Source organism: Ziziphus jujuba, chromosome 3 (assembly GCF_031755915.1).
Source record: "Ziziphus jujuba cultivar Dongzao chromosome 3, ASM3175591v1".
In the NCBI taxonomy this organism is placed as follows: domain Eukaryota; kingdom Viridiplantae; phylum Streptophyta; class Magnoliopsida; order Rosales; family Rhamnaceae; genus Ziziphus; species Ziziphus jujuba.
In genome coordinates, this window is record NC_083381.1 from 17,959,976 (window position 1) to 17,980,910 (window position 20,935).

The 20,935-nt window shown below is 38.9% G+C and overlaps 2 protein-coding genes across 9 annotated transcripts; both read left to right on the forward strand.

Moving 5' to 3' along the window:
• Positions 1-2,470: 2,470 nt before the first annotated feature.
• On the forward strand, positions 2,471-6,282 carry LOC107422713 (uncharacterized). Of its 8 annotated transcripts, none has more exons than XR_009638171.1 (6): positions 2,471-2,706; positions 2,866-2,995; positions 3,392-3,596; positions 4,007-4,129; positions 4,329-4,366; positions 4,443-6,282. XR_009638171.1 is itself a non-coding variant. In XM_060815248.1 (5 exons), the coding sequence occupies exons 1-4, from the start codon at positions 2,529-2,531 to the stop codon at positions 4,050-4,052; spliced, it is 543 nt and encodes a 180-aa protein (XP_060671231.1). In that variant the 5' UTR covers positions 2,471-2,528; the 3' UTR covers positions 4,053-4,129; positions 4,329-6,282. The 8 variants fall into 8 exon arrangements, 1 of the variants encoding a protein (XP_060671231.1); XR_009638169.1 differs by having other exon boundaries at positions 3,459-3,596; XR_009638172.1 differs by having other exon boundaries at positions 2,866-2,937.
• Positions 6,283-6,879: 597 nt separating this feature from the next.
• Positions 6,880-8,495, forward strand: LOC125423369 (probable F-box protein At1g44080). Its single transcript, XM_048477171.2, has one exon. It carries the CDS (start codon positions 7,007-7,009, stop codon positions 8,213-8,215), a length of 1,209 nt encoding a protein of 402 aa, XP_048333128.1. The 5' UTR covers positions 6,880-7,006; the 3' UTR covers positions 8,216-8,495.
• Positions 8,496-20,935: the final 12,440 nt, after the last annotated feature.

Below are 20,935 nucleotides of genomic sequence, written 5' to 3' on the forward strand. Positions count from 1 at the left end.
GATATTTAATGTTAATGTGCGTTTTTTTATTTTTTACTTTTTAGGATATTTTTATGCCTATGGCGTCTTTAGTTTGTTCACTTTGGATGTAAAATGTGTAATTTTAGTTTTTTTTTTTTTTTTTTTCCCCACATGTTCTTGTGTATCCAAGGGCTTGTAGGACTTGGCCAATATTGATAGGAATGTTGGATGAAGATGCTGTGTACAGTTACTACTTATATGTAACATATATTAATTTATTTTCGCTTTAAATACTGCATTCAACAATAATATATATATATATATATATGTGTGTGTGTGTGTGTGTATATGTATATGTGTGTATATGTGTGTGTGTTTGTGTGTTACATACTGTATCCCCTTGATCTATTTTTTTGGTTGAAACATATGTTATCCAGTCCAAGTACTTTGAAATTAAATCTAGAAGCTAGGACTACTATATATATATATGGAATTCTCTTATGACAACTCAACCAATAGTATTATCATTTTTTACAGACGGTAGAGGTTAACCAATACTCTTTCATTGGGCTTTATCTAGGCAAGCAATCCATGTATCGTCAGCTAGAAGATGGATTTGCTTCTTTTGTACAAAACCACAATACAGAAATTCCTTGCTACCAAGATAAACCCAAAAAAAATAATCTTCCCCTATCCCCTTCATAGACTTTTGCATTAAATAAGCTGAAAATGAAATAGTACGAAAAATTGTAGAACGGGAACATAATGCTATATATGGAAAGGGGGGTTGGTTTGGTAGCAATAGCAATGTGTAAATGCTTAATTGAGGGAGTAAAGGAGATGAGTACATAGGAGAAATTAAGAGTGGTTGTTCAAGAGTAAAGGGATTAATTAAATAGGGCAGAGAGTGGTAGGAATTACGTGCATTAATATTGATTCTTCTAAGAAATACTGGAAAGTAATTAAGAATCTTAAGACTAGTTTTCTTTCTGTAATTTGGTTATCAATTCCTCATAATAAATATTGGCATTTTTTCTATTTCTTTATTGGCTAAAAATAAACGGTTTTCCCTTCAATGCAGTGTTAAATTTAGGTTTAATTATATGCTGATAATTTTAACTCTTTTCCCTAGCTATTTACTCCCTTTCACTCCAACAACCACTCTTTTTCGCCTGTTTACTACCAAATATTTACTCATACCACCAAACCAATTACCCAAAACTTTACATGGCATTAAGAGCTAGCAGGGGTTTCCTTAATTTCCACATATTCCCATTTAAGGAATTGGGTTTGTACTTCGATAGCTACTATTCTCAAAGAATACAATACTCCTATTTTAAAGGCATTAATTAATAAACATGCATTCATTTCTAACTTTGATAACACTGCAATTTTTATGAAAAGCCTAAATTTTGGTGCAGGGTTGGTTTTTTGTCCATCCATAACTCATGTTGCCATGATTAATGGTAGGCTAAGTTGCAGTTTTATTCCTTCCATCTATATCATTTTTAATTTAGGTACGTCGTGTGTAATTGGTTTTTGCTTCAAATTACACTTAGGCCTTTTCATACTTAGCCACAGGTTTAAAGAGAAAATAATAATAATAATAATAATAACAATAAAACATGTAAACATTGTGAAAGGAGGCATTAGAAATTTGTTTTCTACACTCTCTTACAGTGAACTGAAGTTGAAAGCAGATTCTTCTACTCAAAGCACCAACCTAAATTAATATGTACACCATTTATGGTATCAAACTGGTCTTGAAAATTATTTCAGGACTATATACAATAAAAGGCATAGTAGTTTTCTAAAAGGACATAATAATCCAAGTTGTATTCATGAAGACTATAGCTCATATGCATATAATACTATTAAAAATCATCATTAGGATGTTTGGACATTGAGATTTCTTTACTCGGTCGAATTAATTAAAATTTCTTGATGATAAAGATTTGAAGTGAATCAACATATATAAAGAGAAAAAGGTAAAGCTTGGAGATATATATATATATATATATATATATTGGGAATGAGAAACTCATTCTAATCTAATCAATTTCATTAATATAGCAGCTTAACTACTCAAAGATCTCAAAATACTGGGTTTTATTTTGTTTGTTCCCCATCGCCTTTATCATATTCTGTTTTTGTCAATATGGCAGCTTAACTGGTCAAAGATCACAAAAAATGGGTAACTTTTATTTATTTATTTATTTTTTTGTGTACCTCCTCGCCTTTATCATCATATTCTGTTAGTTTCAACTTTCAACTTCACAGTTTTCTTGTGTTTCTGCATTTTCTTTTTTCTGTTTTTCCATTCCCAGTTGTAATTGATATATAAATATTCTAAATTAAACTTCCTACAGAAAAAAAGAAAAGAAAAAAAAAGAAGAAGTTAATAATACTTTAGTTTCAAAATTTTGTAATTTAAATCCTCTGTTTTTAAATCATTAATATAATACCATTTTCATGCTTAGAATCACTCCAATTGAATCCTCTGTGTTACGCCGGACTGGGCAGGTCAGGACAGGACCCAGTCCCAGTCCGGTGTTTGGAAAGTGAAAATGGGAGGGGGACAGGTTTGTCCCGTAGATCATTTTATCCCAAATGAGGGGGATAAATCTGACCCATCTGGAGACTGGGTCACTTTTGTCCCACCGAGCTCTCTTCGAAGCATCTCTGGCCGCCCCCTTCGAAGCATTGTCGATCTCGCATCACCATCCCCTTCGAAGCATCTGGCCGGTGAGCATGTCTTCTTCTTCTGTTTCGGCAATCTTCCATCATCATCATCTTGTATTTTTCTTTGTTTTTTACCTTAATTTTTAGCTAAAAAATTATGAAATATTTTTGGGAAATGTCATTTGTTGATCTGCGAAATAAGCTTTGATCTATTTATGTTAGGGCTTGATTTGATATTCAGGAGGAAGAAGCTTGATTTTGGAGGCAAACTACCCTTCGAAGCATTTCTGGCCGGTGAGTTTATCTTCTGCTGCATCCTTCCTCTGTTTCATCGATCTGCCATCATCACCTGGTAAATATGGTGTCTCGTTTACAGTCCAAAAACCTCCATAAATCTAGATATGAGAAATAAGTTTTTTGCTTTGTCATAGGCATTTTGTTCAATTTACATCGATATTGCTGGTCTTAGTCTCTTGTTAATCTGCTGCAAAAGTTCAAAAAGAAAACTTAAAAATGATTATAAAAGATTTTAACTTAGTCTTCGAACAAATTTGTATAAAGATTGCAACTTATTCATACTAAAAATACTAAAATGACATATGAACAAATTATGAATTTTCATAATAAAGAAAAGGACAAAAGACTGTAAAAAAGCTGAGAGCATGTGGCAGCTATAATCAAGCTATATGAGGGGACATGACGATAACTATATAATTGTGTAATTTTATATATTATTATTTCTCTACAGGTTATTTAAAGCTTGCATGTGCACTGTACTTTTCATAATTAAATTATACTCCCATTTTGATTAAAAGGAAGCAGCAGTATAGCTCAAAGGATTACGCAGAGGTTGGTGTGTTGACAATTTTAAGCAGCAGTATAGCAGAAACATCACGCAGAGGTTGGCGTGTTGACAATTTTAAGCAGCAGTATAGCAGAAACATCACTCAGAGGTTGGCGTGTTGACAATTTTAGATGAGATTTATCTGTTTTTTCTTTTTTTGTTTTTTCAGCTCATCAAAATCAACTGTCCTGGTTTGACATGAACAAAGTATCAATCATGTTTGCATTTTTTTTTTTTTTTAATGCTCCAAGTTTGAAAAGCATATATGCGTTTAGGTTCAATGGCTGGTGTTTTTCTTAGATGTTTAGACAATTATTAGATTGTGTAGAATTTCTGGCAATAAAAGCTAGGCAGTTGGATCTAGGAATTTATATTCAAGTTTTCTCTCTAATTGGGTCTTGTTTTACTTAAAGTTGTTTGGTTAAGTTTGATACAAAAAATTGTTTGGAGAGAATTCTGGTGACTTCTCTTGTATTAACTGAAAATCCTTTTCTTTGGCCAAAATCTCACTGGAATCAGGGTTCTTCACGATCTAGTGTCCTTGGTGAGGCTAACATCAATCTAGCTCATTATGCTGATGCACTAAAGCCTTCTATTGTTGCACTGCCTCTTCAGGGATGTGACTCTGGAGCTATTTTACATGTAAGAGTTTCTGAATGTTGTTTCTGAGTTGGGCATGATTATGTGTGTGTGTGTGTGTGTTTCTGTATTATGTGATTTGTCAATAGCAGCAACCTGGTGGCATGTGGTGTCCACCTTGACCATGAAACATGCTTGTGTACTTGTTGTCAGAATATTGTGAGCTCCCATTTAACAAATGTTTTACCTTATCTGATGCCAGGTAACTGTTCAGCTGCTAACTTCTAAAACTGGTTTCAGGTACAGCATTAAAACATCTAAAGTTTATGGGTTATCTAATTTTAACATGCTCATTTGTAGTTGTAATCCCTTTCAGAGAGTTTGAGCAGCAAAGGGAGCTCAGAGAGAGAGGTCTGCAGACTACATGTGATGAATCTGCTGGTAGAAAATTATTTTCTGACGATACCATCAATGATCAGATGGACAAGGTCTATAACTATTTTTGTTTAATTTTCCAACTTTATGATATTGCTTATGAATTGATATTGGTTTTTTTATGAACTTTGTTTGCTAACATAAATTCTAACAAAAAAATAATGAACAACCTTTTTTTTTATAATTAATGCATGAACTGTTATTGAATTAATAATTTACAGCTGTATTCTTTTTGATTGAGAATAGATATATCAAAGTCTTTTTTCTAGGCTGCACTTTTTTTTTTGTATTGAAAGATTTATGTGTATTCTGATGCAAACAATGGTTGATCCTTTGTGGTACATATGCGAATTCTGATTGGAAGTATTTGAGTAAGTTCCCCTGAAAAATTTATTGGTTTCCTTTCTCTATAGAAAAATGATGCATCACTTTCTCTTATGCCTGACATGTCTCACATGTGACCTGACTTGTCTGGACCGTATATGAAGTATAAACTATTATATTACTGTTGTTGAGCTTAAATTGGAGGTGAGCTCGTTACAGAATCATGCTGATGAAATAGCATGATTTGGATTCTCTCAACAAGGATCTTGAAAGAAGGGCCGCTACTGCAGAAGCAGCACTGAAAAGGGCACGCTTGAATTACTCCATTGCTGTAGACCAGTTGCAGAAGGACCTCGAATTACTTTCTTCCCAGGTTCTGTCCATGTATGAAACTAATGAGAACCTTATTAAGCAAGCTTTTTCAGAATCTTCCCTGCCAAGCTTTCCGGAGTATGAAGAAATGGCTCAGAATCAGAAACTGGATTCAAAGGAAAGTCATGCTGCGAGACTGTTGCAGTGTCAGAATCAATTTCATGAGGAAAAGAAACAAAATTTAGATGCGGATATATTTTCGGAGGATTTGAAAAGATCTCTCCTCTTGCAGAAGGGACTTTACCAAAAGGTTGAAGAAGAAGTCTATGAAGTGCATTTATTAAATGTATATTTGGATGTTTTCTCAAAAACTCTACAGGAAACTTTGCTTGATGCAAGTGCTGACTTCAGGTTGATGAAAGATAAAATTAATAAGCTTACACAGCAGCTGGAGCTTTCAACTGAGTCCAAGGAATTACTGATGCTGAAGCTGCAGGATGCTACAATGAGGTTCACAATCTCAAGGAATACAAAAATGCCTGTGATACAAAATGCAACAGCCTGGCTCTGCATAATCAAGCTTTAGAAGCAAATTTACAAAATGTCACTCATGAAAATTGTCTTCTGGAAACAGCAGCATTGTCACAGGAAAAGGAAGCTCAAATCATGACCATAAAAGATAAAACTGAGGAATCTGCCAAGCTATCACTGGAGCTTAATGGTTTGAAATCAAGTTTGCAATCATTGCATGATGACTTACAAGCTGAAAGAAGTGTAAGAGATATGGCTCAAGTGTCCTTAAATGCAGCACAATCAGATAATCTTGTAATTAAACAGAAATTTGAAAATGATGTACAAAACATTATGGGTAAAATAGATATGTCTAGTGTCCTCGTGCAAAAGCTTCAGTCAGAAGTTAAGACTATTGCTAACAAACTCAAGATTAGCTTTGAAGCTGAAGAACATTATGCACAGCAGCACAGAGAACTTCTATCTGATTGGACAAAATCCAATATATATATACTGATGTCATATTTGTTAAAAGTGCAACTACATGTGACATTTATTTATATATCTATATATCTATATGTATGAATTGAAGATGGATATTTTTATGCTATTAACAAGTTCTTAATTAAATATTATGTCAATTTTTTTTATTTGTATTTAATTGTTATTCATGATTAGTAATTTTATTTTAATTGGTTTTGAAAACAATATTTTAAGTAGTTTATGGATGTTAAAAAAAAAATTACAAATGTGTTATAAATATCATTAAATTATTTTTATTATTAATTAATTGAACATATAAATATCTATACAAAACATATTAAATATAAGTAATAATAAAACTTTAATTAAATATAATATTTAATTTTTTTGTAAATATAAATATAATTTTAAATATTTTCATATATAACAAAATAAATACTATAATTATAAAATAATCTAATCCAGTCCGATCCTGCACCAAACATGGGACAACTAGTCCAACATTCAGTCCAGAACTATACCAAACACAGTATTGCACTATTCGATCCCGTCCGATCCTGTCCGATCCGGATCTATCCTGTCCGATCCCGTCCGATCCGGATCTATCCTGCGTACCAAACGCCCCCAGAGGGCTCAATATGGTAAAATTCAAAAACAGAAGGTCAAAATTACCAAATTTCAAAAGTAAAATGTCTCAAATGCAATTAACAACAGAGGGACCAATAAAAGCCCTAATTCCCAATTCTTGTTAATGCAATTAACAACAGAGGGACCAAAAAAAAAAAAAAAACTAATTCCCTGTTCTTGTTCTCGGTAGGTCATCACTGTAAACAAAAACCCTAATTTCCTCTGCCATAGAGCTTCAAAGTTTCTTCAATGGCACTATCTTTAACCTCACCAGATTGGGCACATCTTCAAGCAGATATTTTGGGCATAATCTTAGACAAATTGGTCGCTCTTTCTGATTATGTAAGGTTCGGTGCTGTGTGCAAACCATGGAATTCCATAGCTTCAGATCACAAACACAAGCAGAAGCGTATGAGTTTAACCAACCAACAACTTCCGTGGCAGCTGGTCATCACTTTGGACGAAAATGGCAAAGAGAAGCTGACTTTGTACGACTTTTCCACCTCCAAATTTTCGAACATCAAGCTTCGCATCCCTATCCCTGAGAAGTTCAACCGCATGGAAAGGTGTCAAGGTTCTTCTCACGGTTGGTTAATTTTCTCGGAAAATTTAATTTCATTAATGATTTTGAACCCTTTGTCCGGTGCCGTTTTGTGTCTACCACCGGTTTGTAAAAAGGCATTTAGTGGCAGATTCCAGTTACAAGCTGCAGTTGATTGGCTTTCTCTGTTTGATGATGTTGTATTCTCAAAAGACCCATCTTCGGGATCTTTTGAGGTTATGGCTATTAATATGGATCACAATGTGGTAGCCCATCTGAAATTTGGTGATCAAGTTTGGACCTACTCAAAGACAGTCAATGATGGTTATTTTAAGAGTGTTGCATTCTATAAAGGTAGCATACTTGCAGCCTGCAATGGTGGTATTGTATCTCTTGAAAAAATCAATGGTGGTGATACTAGTGATGAAAATAGACATCAGTCTTCTCTGGATATCAAGATTTGTGGGGAACTCAATCCCAAGTTGAAGAAAATTTATGGTTCAAAGGGTGGTTTCTGTCTTGTTGAAAGCACCAAAGGTGATCTGCTAATGGTGTGCCAGATTGATGATTCTCGTCATGCATTCAAAATTGTGGAGTTGAATGGCCGATTCAAGCACGTCCCTATTGCCAACTTGGATGGCCATTCCTTATTTGTGGGGAAAAACCATTCCATATTGGTTTTAGCCTCGAAGTATCCGGGATGTAGGCCAAATTCAATCTACTTTTCGACTGCACCTACGGAGCCATGGCGTCTACGGCATGAGAATAATCTAAAATATGAATTTAAAATTCAAGAATTCAACTTGGAGGATGGCAGTATAAGATACTATTCAACTGTTGAAACAAGGACTTCATTTCAAAATATACTTGCTGTAGCTGGTCCGGTGCCTTGGATCGTGCCTTCAATGAAGTTCTGAAAAAGCTAAATCTAGTGTTTGTGTATAGTTGGCAGATATTACGTTGTGTCTAATGATAACAAATTAGCTTTTTGTTTTGTTAAGAGTAATATTCGTGTTTATGTTTTGTCGGATTGTGGTTTTTGATTAACAGGGTGTTTATGGTCACTACTATTTGGTATTAGACAGACTAAATATTATCATGTAAAGACTGAATGATTTACATTGCCCCTTGACTAATGATAACATATTAGCTTTTTATTATCTTAGAGTAATGATTCACAATGGTTATGATTGTCTGATTGTAGTGGAGTTCATGGTCACTACTCTAGTGATACGAGTTTCAAATCTTCTAAGGCTTGATTAGGAATTAAATATCTTCAATATATGCTGTTATTTCATTTGTATAAGATTTTCAAATGTGAATTTCTGTTATTTGCTCTGCAGACATACGTTTGTGCGCTTGCCATGGAAGAGCAATTGATTCTTCATTGTTTTGAATTTAAAGATAGTAGGTGTGGCTGATAGATGGGTCATATTTATCTTTTCAACTTTGGAGTTTGTGAAAAATGAAGCCAAAGCATGCTGTGAAAAATCCTCATTGATTTGGTTGAATTTTAACTAGTTGATCTCTGCCTCTGGTGATATATCAGATTAAAAACAGAGAAAGCTCAAGGATGAACAGGATTGGTCTCCTCTCACTTTTTTCTTTCTAACTCTGCTTAGACTTCTTTGAAACAACCTTAATATGTCAAAGTTTTTCTCCATACTGTCTTTTTGTAACCTGGGATCCTGGTCACTATCATCTTTCTCTTCAATTCCTCTGTTATCAACTTGATTTGCATTATGTCCCTCCCCATAAATTTTCTAATCCCGGTAGCCATAATAAATTTTAATGGTAAATTTATCAAGTAAATCTCATGGTAGGATTTGGCCAATGTTTATTTATATGATGAGGAAAATTAACACATAAAGTATACAATGTTATTTCTAATAACCAGGAAAAAGGCTGTCTTTGAAAGTCTGAATCCATGAATACAATCCTGGCAAAGTGATACTCAAGTCTTTGTTTTCATCTTTTCTTACCCTGTTCCAATACTTCATCTTTTTTTATCTGTATTGGCGGCTTGCTATGATTCATTCCCGATCCCCATATCTGTTTCAAATAAATTTAATGGTAAGTTTAATTAGAAAGTAATTCCCATGGTAGGACTTGGCCAAAATAAAATTTAATTGATAACGATAATTATATTCTCATAAAGTATCAGTTTTCAATATACAATGCGATTCTCATAAAGGTACATATAATTCCAATAGTTACTGATAAATAAAACATTATTGTAATATTGTCTCTTAGAGGAAAGAATTCGGTAGTAAAACTACTGTTTTCCTAGACCCTCACAAGCCAATCAAATAAAATTATTATTATTATTATTATTATTAGTTGTATTTTCCTTTTGTTTCTCTTGAATTTTTTTTTTTGGGGGTAAGAAGGATACTTTAGAAAAAGCATAATATTCATATTAATCGGAAAAGATCAATTATAAGATAAAGCAAAAAAAAAAAAAAAAAAAAAAATTTACATATGTATATTTTAAGTTAACCATTGTATAGGCAAATCTATGGTTATCTGAACTCATTGCTTAATTCCACATGTCTCTCGAAGACTTCTTGCAAACCATGGAATTCCATAGCTTTGGATCACAAATAGAAGCGCATGCATATAAGCAACAATAATCAACTTCCATGGCAATTTGTATAAAAGATGACAGATGTATGTAGAGTTGTATTATTATTGAAGTTAAGCCACAGTTAAGTACAAGTTTATGATACAGATAAACTAAAGAATCCTATTACATCATAATAGCTAGGATAAATATTAATAATAACAGTATATATCTTATACAACTGTACATATCATGTACAACATTACCAGTTACTTAACATCCCCCCGCAAAATATGTGATCCTGAAAGAACACAGATTTTGGAACGAAGAAACTGAAACTGTCTTGTACTGAGGGGCTTCGTGAGCAGGTCGACAAGCTGATCAGTATTTGAAACATGGAAGACCTGAAGACTTCCTTTAGCAGCTTGATCACGCACAAAATGGAAGTCTATACGAACATGTTTCATGCGTGAGTGAAGTTTGGGGTTTGCACACATATAGGTAGCACTTAAATTATCACAATAGATGGTGGGAATAGTGCTTGAGCTGACACCAAGCTCATGAAGGAGAGAAACCAGCCAATGGAGTCCAGATGCAGTGTGAGCAACAGATCGGTACTTAGCCTCAGTGGACGACCAAGAAACAGATTTTTGTTTCTTTGATGACCACGAAATCGGGTTCCTTCCTAGAAACACTATATATGTCGTGGTTGAGGTGCAGTCATCCCTGTTACCAGCCCACTTAGCATCTAAGAACGCATAAAGATTCATAGGAGAGTCTTTGTGAAGAGCTAAGCCATGATGTTGAGGTGCCATTGAGATAACGGAGGAGACGTTTAGTTGCAGCCCAATGAACCTGAGTTGGACAGTGCATAAACTGGGAGAGTTTATTAACACTATAAGCAATATCCAGCCTTGTTATCAACAGATATTGGAAGGAACCAATAAGCTTTCGGTACTTAGTTGGAGAGTCAAGCGGCCTACCATCATGAAGAGACAAACTAGTGTTTGCAGCCATAGGAGTCAGACAAGGTTTGGAGTCAAGCATCTTCATAGAGGCCAAGAGATCAGAGAAATATTTCTGTTGAGATAAGAGAACACCTGTAGATGCGGGAAGAACTTGAATCCCGCAGGGACCCAAGATCCTTAAGAGAAAACTTATTTGACAAAGCCTTGACAAAGGCAGAAAGAAGAGTGGAGTTGTTTCCTGTCAAAATTATGTCGATGACATAAACAAGTAAATAAAGAGTGAGGCCGTTGCTGCGATAGACAAAGAGTGAGGTATCCGCATAAGAATTTTTGAAACCAAATTGAATGAGAAACGGCTTGAGGCCTATGTACCACGCACGAGGAGCCTATTTGAGGCCATAGAGAGCTTTGTGGAGTCGGTAAACATGGTTTGTCTTGGTCTGGTCAATGAACCTAGGTGGTTGTGTCATGAACACTTCTTCTTGAAGGATGCCATTGAGAAAGGCGTTATTAACATCAAGTTGCTGAATGGGCCAATTTTGAGAGAGTGCCAGGCAGATGACAGTGCATACGGTAGCAGGCTTTATAACAGGACTGAAGGTGTCGAAATAATCGATGCCAGGTCATTGATGAAAGCCTTTGGCGACAAGACAGGCCTTGTCTTTTTTAAGAGAACCATTAGAATGAAATTTGGTGCGAAAAACCCACTTACAACCAATTAGATTTTAGGTAGAGTTAGGTGGAACAAGGGTCCAGGTATTGTTCTTGAGCAAAGCTTGATATTCAGATTGCATGGCATCTCGCCAGGCAGGAATTGCCAAGGCTTGTTTTGCAGTTTTTGGCTCACTGAGGGTGGTAACAGAAACAGCAAAAAAATCGGGCACTAGTTTTGGCTTGAAAATATGATTTAATTATCTCATGCGCATTGCATGGGTACGAGTATTAGATGGAGGGGAAGGAACCAAAGGAGATGGTGAAGCTGTGAGAGAGTCCCGGGCAGCAGGGCTGTCTTCTCGCCGAGTGTCACTTGAGGATGGAGTAGATGAATGCACGAGTAAAAGTGAAGTACATGTGGTTCTATTTCCAAGGCTTATTTCCAAGTCGTTGATGCCATTGGCGAAGGCTTATTTTGACACTAGTATAGGCAGCAGGTGTGGGATGAGAGGAAGGAGGAGCACCCGGCCATTCATAAACTCCATGTTTAACAAAGTAAGTAGGAAAGAATTTAATAGAGGTGTTATTAGTTTGACAAAATTTTGACACAGAAAGTAAATTTCTTGTTATGGCAGGAACACATAAAACATTCATGAGAGAAAAAATTTTAGAGGGAGAGGATAGAGAAGTAGAGCCAGTATGTGTGATACCCAATCTGTTACTATTACTGACAGAGATCTCTTCAGTGCCATCATAGTCAGAATGAAGAGATAAAGTCTGAATGTAACACCCCGTCCCAAATCGCACCGGAATCCGTGCACGTTGACCGAGGTTGACCGTTGACCGTTGACCGAAGGGGGTCAAAAGTTGACTTTTAGACTCGGTGGGAATTTCGAGATGACTAGGGCACCGTGGCGAAGTGCACGATGCCACGAGTTCGTAGACTGGTAGCACGTCGAAAACGGAGCTACGGTTTGAAAGTTATGGACGAAACAAGTTGCGGTCCAAACTGTTCAAGGGGTGCCGGAGTTGACTTTTTGTTTATGGGGAATTGAGCTTTGACTCATGCATGGTTGTGAAGTGCTCGTCGATACGAGTTCACAGACTAGCGGCACGCTCAAAACGGACATCCGGTTAAAAAGTTATGGACGTTTGAAGTTTACCGGATACCGTATTATTTTAATATTTTTTTTGGGTCGGTGAACAGTGAAACGCCACGTGTCAGTTTCTGATTGGTCCATGTGGCATGAACAGTGTCACGCAGGGTTTTAATTTTGAAAAACTCTCGGGGAAGAGAGAGAAAGAGAAAGAAGAGAGAGAAAGAGAGAGAGGAGAGAGAAAGAGAGAGAGAGAGAGCCACCGCCGGCCACCGGATTTTGCCACTGTTCCGGCCGAGTTACTGTACACGCGCCGGACAGAAAGCTTGCCCACCTCATTTCCGGCAAAACCTCCAAATTTCACGGCGAACGGCCGCCGGACGCGCCCAGATCGGACGTCCGAAGTTTGGCGGCGATTTTTCCCCTCCACCGCCGGCCACCGCGAATCGGCACTATTCCGGCCGATATACAGTACACGCGCCATACACCCAGCATCCTCTCCTCAAGTCCGGCCTACCCACCAAAAATCACGGCCATCGGACCACCGACGCGCCGGGATCGGAGCGTTTTCCGGCGAGGGGTCGAAAATCTTCAAACGGTGATTTCTCCGCCGTCCGACCTCCGTTTTGCTCACCGTCGGTCCCGTTGGATTGCTCTCCTCACGATCTACAAATCTGCAAAATTTCACAGCAAACGGCCACCGTCGGAAATTACTGTTCCGGCGACGGTTGCCGGTGACGTGGCGGCCAGCCGGAAATTACTGTTCCGGCGAGTACCCGAAAATTCCGGCCAGCTCCAGTCCGCAGTGTTCGACCTCCTGAACCCAAATCCGACTTCCGTTTCCGCCAATTCGCGACGGTTTGGGAGAATTGCGGAGCCGAAACCCGAAAAGCTTCCCGACGAAATTCAAACCCCGTCGGGTACGATCATCGAAAATTAAGACCGAATCTGTGATTAGCATCACTCGAGCTTCGATTCGGTATATAACTCGTAAATTCTAGATATCGTTTGTGTTTTGACCCCCCGGGTACCGGGTATTATTTACCCGAATAAAATATTAATTTATTTGACTGTCTGTGAATTTTGTTCTAGGAGCACCGGTGAGTCGTAGAATTGATCCCGTAGTGGATCATGGGTTAATTGCGTGCTCCAGGTGAGTGACCCACCTTCAAATTAATTTTGGGGAATTTAATTGATGAATATATTATGTGTGAATTAAATATTTGGAATTTAATTTCTATGTGCCAAATATTTATTGGATTTATTGTAGAATTATTTATGAATTTATTGGATTTAAGAAAATGCGAATTCTACAAATTTATGCCGTGTGGAATTATTTTATGGTTTTGAGGATTTTGAAATTGGTGTGGTTTTAATGGTAAATTGGGCACGATTTGATTTTCAAATATTTGAAGGAAAATATTTGGTTATGTTGGTGATTTCAATTTTTATGAAATATGCCCATAAAATATTATGGGATTTGATTATGATATTTCGAGAAATTATTTATGCTTGGAAAAAATGTGGATATTTGAATTGATGGATTTGGGAGTTGGTGGATTTGAAAATCATGGAGGAATTTATGGTATGGATTATAAGGAAATTGTGGAGAATTTCCCGGTTCAAGCGGATGGATTATGCCCGCTATGCTTATGAAAAATGTGAAATTTGTTTTATGATTTAAATTTATGGATTTTATAATTTTTAGATGCACCGTGCACGTACTGGTGTTCTGATTATGTGATATGGTATATGTGATATGGTTAGTGTGCACACGGTTGTGATTAGCGCGCAGGTGGGTGTGAGTAGCGCGCGGTTGATATTATGAGGGTGTCCTGTGGATGCCATCGGAGAGGGCGGCCACCCCCCTTTGGCCGGGACACCAGGTTAGCAGCGGCGCAGTGGGACGCCACGCGACCGTATGCCGGTTTCTCTCTATAACCTCCTGTCTGGCAGTACCTCGGGACGCTGGGTACTCTGGCGCCACTGGTATATAGTGGGTGCATCAAATGATTTTCAGAACTGTGTTTTAAAAATAAAATGTTTGGAAACTGAATTGGAATTAAAAATATAATTGTTACCGCTTCTGGTATTTAATTGATGTCTTGGTTTTCGGGGAATATGGGATAAAGGGTTTTGTGAAATTGTTTTAAAAGGGGAACCTTTCCAACTGAGAGAATTGTAAGGGTTTTGAGAGAAAATAGTATTTCTTATACTTATTACTGTGATATTATATGGTATAGTAGTAGGGTCGCTCACTGAGATGATTAGCATCTCACACTCTTAAATTCCGTTCCTCTAGGTACCAGGTTGTCGGTGTTCATTCGGAGCGGACTTGATCTTCCTCGCTGTTGTAGTTCGGCAGTACCCGTTTATTCTTTTATTGCAGTTGTAATATTTCTTTCACTCTTGTTGTATTTATTATGCACTGGATTACTGTATTTATTTTGGAGTGCTGTAATTTGTGGAGTCAATCTGTAGTAATGTGGGAGGAATAAGGGGATGTTTTTAGAAGTGTGTTTTCAGTGCAGGTAAATTGTGGTAAGTAAATCCCTTAGGGGAGGCTCTGTCGGATTTTCCGTTGGAGGGTTCGGTAGGGTTTCCTTGGGATCAGGGCTGTCTAGGGTTCCGGGGAAGGAATTCTGGACGGGTCCTGACAGTTGGTATCAGAGCTCTAGGTTCTAGTATTCCTAAGGGACTGTGCATTGTTGTGCATCCTATCCGTGTTTAATCTCTCGTTTTACCCGTGTGAAAGCGTTCTTTCCATTTGTCTCGAAGTAAATTCGTTGCCCGAGTTTGAATAACTCTAATCTTCGAGGGTGTCAATTAGGATCATCTAGCCTAACGGGGAATTCCTATGGCCTAGTCGATGGTCGAGGATGCCTTTTCTTTTTGAAGGTCAAGCTTATCATCGTGAATGGTATCCGTTTCGTTCATGGAGGAGAAAGATGATTGTCTAAGGATGTGTGTCGATCGATCGATTTCAAGGCGTCAAAAATATTTTTCCGATCGATTATCAAAATTAAATACTTTTCAAAGTGGTATTTGAAATTAAAGGTGTTTTATTCAAGTATTTTTGGTTTGTGTTCATACATGTATTTTTATGTATGTTGTTTGATATTATACTGCACCATATGGAGGCGGCGAACCAATGTGGTCCATGTAGAGCTAGCCCCATGATCATGTTGCCTACGAGCCTGGGGAATTGGACGGCCAATATAGGCAACCACCCTGGTTTGTATTGGTAGCAGAGTGTCGGCGACAGTTGGAATCATGGATTACGTAACATGTAGAAGGTGTTGTACGTACCTCCATTACAAGCGTGCATATTTTATTTTATGCTATGGATTTTAAGATATGAATTTCAATGTGGAGTTTTAACAATTGCCTATGCAAGTTAGGTATATTTGAAAAATATATTTTATTATTTGTTTTATGTTATGGTTTTTCCAAAAGCGACTTAAGGTTAAGTATCGCCAATTAAGAATCCAAAGCAGGGTATCGTTGAGTTCAAAAAGGAGATCCTAAAGGAAGCACGTGATTCAATGTATGCGATACACCCCAAGGGTACCAAGACGTATGGAATGCTCACTGGATGACATGGTGGTTTGGCACGATAAAGGAAGTTGCAAGATCCGAATAAAGGTACTTAGGTCATCGATAAGTAAAAGTAGGGAGATGTAAATATGGATTTCGTGCTTAAACTATCATTCACAAAGAGAAGGTACGACAGCGTTTAGAGAATCAAGCAAGATCCGGATAGCGACTAAAGTTCTACTTGGTGGTTGATGAGGTTAATGAGATGAGGATGATTCCTTAGGCATGGTTGGATGTTTAAGCATGGTTATTTTTCATTCTAGAAGCTAAGATCTTGATATCTTATTTCCTTGGAGATTTAAGGTTCGTATTGGTGGTGCTTTATAGATTCAAGGTGGTTGATATTGTTGGTGATAATTTACAATGATCAGGAGTATGATTTTTGGGACGTAGTTAGAATTTGAGAAGTGTGGAATACTTTATTGGGTTAAGGATCTAGTGATTTGTTCATAGTCTTGGTGGTGATGCTAGAATTAGGATTTAAATTTCTTATTGCTTGAGGTGTGGATTCATGGAATTTATTTGAAATAAGGGAAACTTAGGGTTTTCAAGAATGATATTTGGATGTTGAGAATTTTATTCATGACCTTGATGAATTTAGTTAAAAGAAAGATTGATGTTTGTCGAGGTTAAGACTATTGGTTAATCAATGAGGAGCAAGGGTTTTATAATTGTAAGTACTAGGAGGGTAATCGAAGATAAGTGAATTAATCTCAACCTTAACTTGGTGATACCAGTATTTGAGGAAATTAGACTTAAGTTCTAATCTAACCTTTTAAAGTGCTGATCGAGTCACGAGAGTTGGTTGTTGGTTTAAGGATGCATACTTTAGAAGCACCTTATGGTTAGCATTCGACTATGACCAAGACTTGTAGATCGTGTTCTCGTGGACCAATTTGACTATCCTTAATTAGTGGGCATGAGAAGGAAAGTTGCACAAGAGGGAAGTTAAAGTCACTATTAGGCGAATGTAGTGGCAGATGCTTTGAGTAGGAAGGCTACTGGATCCCTTGCTCACATCTAAGTCATCCAACTACCTCTCATGGTGGAGTTGAAGAAGATGGGGGTGTTAATGCATATGCATCCTTCAGGAGTTCTCATGGCTAGCTTCCAGGTACGACCGGTGTTGGTGGATCGTATAGTAGAGACCCAAATGGAAGATCCTAAGTTGAGGACAATTAAGGGCAAGGTACAAGAAGGTCTTGATCCGGAATTTTCCATAAGGAGGGATGGAGCCCTCGTGTATAAAGGACGACTTTGTGTTCCGGATATCCCAGGACTCAAGAAGGAGATTTTAGAGGAGGCGCATAGCTCGATGTATGCGATGCATCCTGGGAGTACCAAGATGTATCGGACGCTTGTTAAGTATTATTGGTGGATTGGTATGAAGAGAGAAGTGGCAGACTTTGTATCAAAGTGTTTGATTTGTCAACAAGTGAAAGCAGAAAGACAGAAGCCTTTGGAACTACTCCAATCTTTATCGATTCCCGTGCGGAAGTGGGAAGAACTCAACATGGACTTCGTATTCAAGCTTCCTTCCACACCTAGAAGGTACGACGGCATTTGGGTAATCATTGATCGTCTCACCAAGTCGGCACACTTCCTACCGGTACGAGAACGTTTTTCACCCAAGAAGTCAGCCCAGTTGTTCGTGCAAGGCATACGTGGGATCAGTTCAAGATGGCCTTCTCTACTGAGTTTTGTCCTCCTGCCTACCGTGAAGCAAGAAGGAGAGAGTTCGAAGAACTACGACAGGGGAACATGACAGTGACAGAGTACGAGAGGAGATTCCGAGAACTATCAGAATTCTACATGCACCTAATTCCCGACGATCACACGAAGAAGGTGAGGTTCATAGACGGATTGAAAGAGAGCATCAGCTACACCCTTTCTGGATCAGTACATCCCACCTATCAGTCCGCCAGGGATGCAGCGCTTGAGCTAGAGAGACAGGAGGAGATACACAGACCCGCGAGGCGCAGATCATTCGAAGGTTCGTATAGCGGAGTACCTCGACAGGGGGCAGCTAAGAAGAGCCATAGCTCAGGCTCAGACAGTGATGGGTTAAGCCCACGAGGCAGATTCCAGAGGAGAGATAGTTATCGCATGCCCCAGCCAGCTCGCCATTCGATCAGTGTGGATGCAAGCTCGTATCAGCAGTCACGCATTGGTTCTCCGCGGATTTGTCCACTTTGTAGGGGGAATCATTCTGGGCAGTGTCAGATGGATGGTTTATGCTTTCGGTGTGGGCAGCCAGGCCACATAAGGAGGGATTGCCTTATGGTAGCGGCAGTGTGCTAGAAGCAGGTCGACGGACACAGCATACGGGGATATTTCCAGGACAGAGTTCCCAGGGAAGTCAGCCAGTAGGAGTTTCTTCGGGATCAGTCCAGCCGTCTGCAGGATCGAGTCGAGGTAGAGGAAGGAGACCCCAGCAGACAAGTCAAGGCCGGGTGTTTGCTATGACGCAGCCGGGAGCCAGGACTACGCCCGACGATTTCACAGATCAAGTGATGGAAGCAGACCTGATCCTGTTGGATCTATCCGGACTTGAAGTAGTGTTGGGCATGGATTGGTTGGCAAGGAACTACTTAGTCGCGGAAGCGACATGGGAGCCCGAAGCGCAGGTACGTGATCAGAACCCTTGTCTGTTCCAGTGACGTGCGGAAATTTCGAGGACGAAATTTTTGTAAGGGGGGAAGGCTGTAACACCCCGTCCCAAATCGCACCGGAATCCGTGCACGTTGACCGAGGTTGACCGTTGACCGTTGACCGAAGGGGGTCAAAAGTTGACTTTTAGACTCGGTGGGAATTTCGAGATGACTAGGGCACCGTGGCGAAGTGCACGATGCCACGAGTTCGTAGACTGGTAGCACGTCGAAAACGGAGCTACGGTTTGAAAGTTATGGACGAAACAAGTTGCGGTCCAAACTGTTCAAGGGGTGCCGGAGTTGACTTTTTGTTTATGGGGAATTGAGCTTTGACTCATGCATGGTTGTGAAGTGCTCGTCGATACGAGTTCACAGACTAGCGGCACGCTCAAAACGGACATCCGGTTAAAAAGTTATGGACGTTTGAAGTTTACCGGATACCGTATTATTTTAATATTTTTTTTGGGTCGGTGAACAGTGAAACGCCACGTGTCAGTTTCTGATTGGTCCATGTGGCATGAACAGTGTCACGCAGGGTTTTAATTTTGAAAAACTCTCGGGGAAGAGAGAGAAAGAGAAAGAAGAGAGAGAAAGAGAGAGAGGAGAGAGAAAGAGAGAGAGAGAGAGCCACCGCCGGCCACCGGATTTTGCCACTGTTCCGGCCGAGTTACTGTACACGCGCCGGACAGAAAGCTTGCCCACCTCATTTCCGGCAAAACCTCCAAATTTCACGGCGAACGGCCGCCGGACGCGCCCAGATCGGACGTCCGAAGTTTGGCGGCGATTTTTCCCCTCCACCGCCGGCCACCGCGAATCGGCACTATTCCGGCCGATATACAGTACACGCGCCATACACCCAGCATCCTCTCCTCAAGTCCGGCCTACCCACCAAAAATCACGGCCATCGGACCACCGACGCGCCGGGATCGGAGCGTTTTCCGGCGAGGGGTCGAAAATCTTCAAACGGTGATTTCTCCGCCGTCCGACCTCCGTTTTGCTCACCGTCGGTCCCGTTGGATTGCTCTCCTCACGATCTACAAATCTGCAAAATTTCACAGCAAACGGCCACCGTCGGAAATTACTGTTCCGGCGACGGTTGCCGGTGACGTGGCGGCCAGCCGGAAATTACTGTTCCGGCGAGTACCCGAAAATTCCGGCCAGCTCCAGTCCGCAGTGTTCGACCTCCTGAACCCAAATCCGACTTCCGTTTCCGCCAATTCGCGACGGTTTGGGAGAATTGCGGAGCCGAAACCCGAAAAGCTTCCCGACGAAATTCAAACCCCGTCGGGTACGATCATCGAAAATTAAGACCGAATCTGTGATTAGCATCACTCGAGCTTCGATTCGGTATATAACTCGTAAATTCTAGATATCGTTTGTGTTTTGACCCCCCGGGTACCGGGTATTATTTACCCGAATAAAATATTAATTTATTTGACTGTCTGTGAATTTTGTTCTAGGAGCACCGGTGAGTCGTAGAATTGATCCCGTAGTGGATCATGGGTTAATTGCGTGCTCCAGGTGAGTGACCCACCTTCAAATTAATTTTGGGGAATTTAATTGATGAATATATTATGTGTGAATTAAATATTTGGAATTTAATTTCTATGTGCCAAATATTTATTGGATTTATTGTAGAATTATTTATGAATTTATTGGATTTAAGAAAATGCGAATTCTACAAATTTATGCCGTGTGGAATTATTTTATGGTTTTGAGGATTTTGAAATTGGTGTGGTTTTAATGGTAAATTGGGCACGATTTGATTTTCAAATATTTGAAGGAAAATATTTGGTTATGTTGGTGATTTCAATTTTTATGAAATATGCCCATAAAATATTATGGGATTTGATTATGATATTTCGAGAAATTATTTATGCTTGGAAAAAATGTGGATATTTGAATTGATGGATTTGGGAGTTGGTGGATTTGAAAATCATGGAGGAATTTATGGTATGGATTATAAGGAAATTGTGGAGAATTTCCCGGTTCAAGCGGATGGATTATGCCCGCTATGCTTATGAAAAATGTGAAATTTGTTTTATGATTTAAATTTATGGATTTTATAATTTTTAGATGCACCGTGCACGTACTGGTGTTCTGATTA